At 38.4% G+C, this 5556-nt stretch overlaps 1 protein-coding gene across 1 annotated transcript in view; it reads right to left on the bottom strand.

The window, feature by feature from the left end:
- Positions 1 to 317: 317 nt before the first annotated feature.
- LOC107589771 (polypeptide N-acetylgalactosaminyltransferase 16-like) overlaps positions 318 to 5556 on the bottom strand; it is a 40502-nt gene continuing 35263 nt past the window's right edge. The window contains exons 10-11 of the mRNA XM_016278301.1: positions 3635 to 3751; positions 318 to 1078 (exon numbers count right to left, since the gene is read on the bottom strand). Of these exons, the coding sequence (XP_016133787.1) occupies positions 935 to 1078; positions 3635 to 3751 (261 nt within the window). The 3' untranslated portion in view covers positions 318 to 934. The remainder of the gene's footprint in view (positions 1079 to 3634; positions 3752 to 5556) is intronic.

Below are 5556 nucleotides of genomic sequence, written 5' to 3'. Positions count from 1 at the left end.
CGGGAGTAAATGACGACTGCTATGTTCATTATTACATCCAACAACAGAACACCTCAATCGCTTAGGAGCCATTCTTGTCTACATCTGCTCCGGCGGTGAAACAATGGAGGACTGATGACAGTCACTCAGGGCGGAGCTAAGGTAAGACACCAGTCCAGTCTGTGCTGAAACACTACTGTCAATCAAACTATCATGGGAGGGGCCTGTTTTTGTGATGTCACACAGACAGGCATCTGAGAGCGGCGCGATTAAAAAAAAAAAGCACTGGGTGGATTTTTATCATTATAGGGTGGTTGTGTACACACACTGACACATTTCAGTTCAAACAACTTGTAAAAGTGCATGCAGCATCCTATGACCCCTTTAAAGCCGACCGCTTGCACTGTATATGCAGATTCATCTCAAGGCACTGCACTTCATCCCAATTTAATACTGAACAAATCAACCGTAAACCTTCCACAGTGATAGAAGTAAAACAACTCAGACCTTCGCGAGAACAGCTACTGAAGCCTATGCTGCAAACACCACAGTCTCAGTGGGAATGAGGGTATATACAGGTTATGGGTCTGAAAGCTAGATAAAGGCATTTATATACACATCGGTTTTTTCTCGAGTCCTTTACACAACATTCAGATAGATAACCCAAGACATCCCAAAGCACTCCTGTCAACTGACAAAACCATGCCGTGTGAACTTCATGGACATGGCCGAAAAGGTGTTTCGATTCGGCAGGCGAAATGTTGCTTCTCCCTCTCCAGCTATTCCATGCTAAAGAAATGAGGTCAGATGTTTTGGACATGTCCGATTGGTTTGAGAGCAGCACCTTCAACTAAAACAGTGTGCAAATGTTTTCCTCTGGCTCCTACAGCACCTGGAGCTCAGCGACCTGACTAAACTCCTCCCCTTTCCCCGCCTTCCCCATCAGCTCTCAGAGTCAGGTGACCAGCTGCGGCTCCCAGGATTGGCTGGCCACCTGGGGGCGGCACTGTGCGGCGAGTGGCGGGCCTGAAGGAGGCTGGCTATCCAGACACAAGCCGCTGATCATGTGCTGCAGCGCTGGACCTCTGGCCTTCCATTTCTACAGAGGGACGGAGAAAAAAAGATAATAAGCAGTAACATTCATATGCTGTAGACATACATCCCACAAATAAAGCACAGAATAGTGCATAAGAATCGCTCTTCTTCTTGTTCATGAAATTATCAGAGTGAAAGAAAACTGAAGTCATCTAAAGGTCAAACTAAAAATGAGTTCATAGAGTGAATTTGGTATTTTCAATTAGGGTTTTTATCATTAACCAAAACAAACAAAACAATTCCCTTACTTAAACAATACAAATAAACAATAAAAAAAAAATAAAAAAACTCAGACTTATTTTATTTCAAATAGCTGCCGAAGCATGCCTCATTTTCATTTAGTGTAGACTGAAGTACTAAATTAGCAAACTATATAAACTAAAACTAACAAAATAAAAATGAATAATACTGCATACACATTTTTAAAGAAAAACACAAACTAATAAAAATAACAAAAACACAACAAAATTACTAAAACTTCAACTAAAATTAAAGCGAAAACAAAATATTAAAATAAATTCAAAATATTAACAAAAACTAGAATAGTGTATCAATGATAGTAGCTAGAGCTAGTGTGAGACCAGATGTTGATCATGCGTATTGATAAATCTTTTTTTCACAAATTCACAAAGAAAAAACGGGTGAAAATTGTTTGTGAAAATCCATACACATAATATTTACAAAACTATTTGTAGCCCAAGAATGGAAGAATTCCTTATAATGTCTTACAATTGAAGTATTTAATACATCTGCTTTGTGTCATATGTGGATTTTCTATATGCATGGAGTAACTTGCATAACTACATTTATCACCTGTTACAATCAACAACTATCTCCTTCACTCTTAGAACATTTTTACACAAAACAGGAATAAGAATGGAAGAATACGTTTATTCCGAACATTGACAAATGCTGCAAAAAATAGAATGACTGTAAAATTTAAAGAAACATGAAGAAGAAACAACATGAAACACATCTGTCTAACAACGCTGCAAAGCAGCCTTACAAAGAAATGAAAGCAGCAGAATGTTGTAGCCAAGGGCATGTCTCAGAGTGAGGTCAGTGAGTCTGAATTCAGAAGGCTTGATATATACTGTAATAATGTGTGTGTGTTTGCTATAAATATATATATGTATATATACAGTATCTCACAGAAGTGAGTACACCCCTCACATTTTTGTAAATATTTTATTATATCTTTTCATGTGACAACACTGAAGAAATGACACTTTGCTACAATGTAAAGTAGTGAGTGTACAGCTTGTATAACACTGTAAATTTGCTGTCCCCTAAAAATAACTCAACACACAGCCATTAATGTCTAAACCGCTGGCCACAAAAGTGAGTACACCCCTAAGTGAAAATGTCCAAATTGGGCCCAATTAGCCATTTTCTCGCCCCGGTGTCATGTGACTCATTAGTGTTACAAGGTCTCAGGTGTGAATGGGGAGCAGGTGTGTTAAATTTGGTGTTATTGCTCTCACTCTCTCATACTGGTCACTGGAAGTTCAACATGGCACCTCATGGCAAAGAACTCTCTGAGGATCTGAAAAAAAGAATTGTTGCTCTACATAAAGATAGCATAGGCTATAAGAAGACTGCCAAGACCCTGAAACTGAGCTGCAGCACAGTGGCCAAGACCATACAGCGGTTTAACAGGACAGGTTCCACTCAGAACAGGCCTCGCCATGATCGACCAAAGAAGTTGAGTGCACGTGCTCAGCATCATATCCAGAGGTTGTGTTTGGGACAGATGGTGTCAAGCGTGTGTGGCAGCAACCAGGTGAGGAGTACAAAGACACATGTGTCTTGCCTACAGTCAACATGTCATTGAGGGAACCATGAATGTCAACATGTACTGTGACATACTGAAGCAGAGCATGATCCCCTCCCTTCGGAGACTGGGCCGCAGGGCAGTATTCCAACATGATAACGACCCCAAACTTAGACATTAATGGCTGTGTGTTGAGTTATTTTTAGGGGACAGCAAATTTACACTGCTATACAAGCTGTACACTCACTACTTTACATTGTAGCAAAGTGTAATTTCTTCAGTGTTGTCACATGAAAAGATATAATAAAATATTTACAAAAATGTGAGGGGTGTACTCACTTCTGTGAGATACTGTATATATATATATATATATATATATATACAGTATATACGTATATATGTATGGAATCGGATCTGATTGTGAGGGATGTTCTGACTTCAGGAGATAATCACAAATGAGCCGAGCATGAATGAGTTGACAGGAGCGGAGGTCAGACTGATGAAAAATGGAAAGGAAAAAAGATAAAAGCCGGTCCAGCTAAGCCAACTAAGATTGTGAGTGGAACCATATGCAGTGGGCTTATGTGAAGATATGTGTTTGTGCCTGTAAGCCTGTCTGCTGCGTTTCAGATCGACAACACTTAACATTCGACCTGAAATGGCAACAGAATATCACTTTATGAAACACTTCAATTTACATAACTTCCAAAAAACTCAGAATAGAGCTTAATAGTCTTTTGAAAGCAGCAGACATCAAGTAGGTCATCAGATTACACATACACCCACCTGTCTGGACTCTTTGATGTTGCAGGGCTCCAGTCTGACCTTTGACCCTGCAGTGAAAGCTGTGATGGCCAGACATAGGTCATGCTGACGGATCTGTGGTTCAATCAGGGTCCACTTCTGAGAAAACAGGACCGACAAATGATTGAGTGAGTAATGCAGGTGCAGAGAGCTGCTGGATATATGTAGCAAATCACAATTTGTACAGCAATCACACTCAAAGTAACTAAATACTTGGCTTTATTTATTTATTTTGCATTTTAAGTTGAGTTTATTTGGTGTGAAGGAGTTGATAACCAGGGTTTGAAATGAACTTTTTCACTCACCAGCCAATTTGGCTACTAAATTTTTAAGTTACCGGCCATTCATAATTTCTACTAGTCAAAAAAAATGTAACCAATAAATAATGAAAAAAAGGCCACAGGTAAGCCAACAGCTTGAGGCTGTCCACACTGGATGCGACAAAGTGACCATTGCAAATCATTTGTATTTTGTCAAACAGTAGGCCTACGTCATAAATAGAACGAGGCATCAGTTTACTGTCGGGGTTAAGGATATATTACTGAATTCACAGCAAATGCAACAAACGAATAGCCTACTGCATTTTTGTCACATAGAAATGCACTTGACAGTATAAGCATTGATTTTGTGCTAGAACATAGGACATTTACTGCTAATAAATGCTGTCATCCTTTCCTCACCCTCATGTCTTTCCAAACCTGTGTGACTTACTTTCTTCTGTAAAACACAAAAGATATTTTGTAGAATGTTACAAAACCATTTTGGTTACCCTTGATTTCTACTGTATGGGCAAACACTTCTTGAATTTCTCAAAATATCTTCTTTTATGTTCCACAGAGGAAAGAAATTCATATAGGTTTGGAATGACATGATGCTGAGTAGCCTAAATGAAGACAGTTTTAATTTTTGGGTGAACTATCCCTTTAAGAACTTTATAATATTTGTAAATGGAAAACTCCTCATTTATAAGTGTCTCTAAATTACAGAGACACTGCTTTTATCTTTAATCAGGCTCTTACTGAATTAACATTTTACTTAAATTAAAATTAATTAGAATGAAACATTTAAAGAGAAATAAGCTATTAAAGTTTGTTTACATTGCAGTTTGTTTACATGCATTTTACCTTGTCGTGGCTGTTTTCAGGCAGAACCTTTAATGTTGTCATATTACACAACTGTATAACACAATTCTGTGTCATTTCTGAATCGATCGAGCGATTTGTGCTGTTTATCTCTTATAAATCGTGGCGGAAGCGCAGCGCTGTGCAGGAGACTGATCCCGCTCAGTGTTGCCAAACCCCTCCCTCAGAAAATCACTAGAACCACCCTCAAAAGTCTCAATTTTTCACAAAAAGTCGCCAAACATGAAAACAAAGTAAATATAAGTAAATTTGGTAAAGGTAAAAGAAAGTAAATATATATATACAGTGGGTACGGAAAGTATTCAGACCCCCTTAAATTTTTCACTCTTTGTTATATTGCAGCCATTTGCTAAAATCATTTAAGTTAATTTTTTTTCCTCATTAATGTACACACAGCACCCCATATTGACAGAAAAACACAGAATTGTTGACATTTTTGCAGATTTATTAAAAAAGAAAAACTGAAATATCACATGGTCCTAAGTATTCAGACCCTTTGCTGTGACACTCATATATTTAACTCAGGTGCTGTCCATTTCTTCTGATCATCCTTGAGATGGTTCTACACCTTCATTTGAGTCCAGCTGTGTTTGATTATACTGATTGGACTTGATTAGGAAAGCCACACACCTGTCTATATAAGACCTTACAGCTCACAGTGCATGTCAGAGCAAATGAGAATCATGAGGTCAAAGGAACTGCCTGAAGAGCGCAGAGACAGAATTGTGGCAAGGCACAAATCTGGCCAAGGTTACAAAAAAA

Source organism: Sinocyclocheilus grahami, unplaced genomic scaffold (genome assembly GCF_001515645.1).
Source record: "Sinocyclocheilus grahami isolate Dianchi unplaced genomic scaffold, SAMN03320097.WGS_v1.1 scaffold120.1, whole genome shotgun sequence".
In the NCBI taxonomy this organism is placed as follows: domain Eukaryota; kingdom Metazoa; phylum Chordata; class Actinopteri; order Cypriniformes; family Cyprinidae; genus Sinocyclocheilus; species Sinocyclocheilus grahami.
This window is presented reverse-complemented; position numbering and strand designations above follow the sequence as displayed.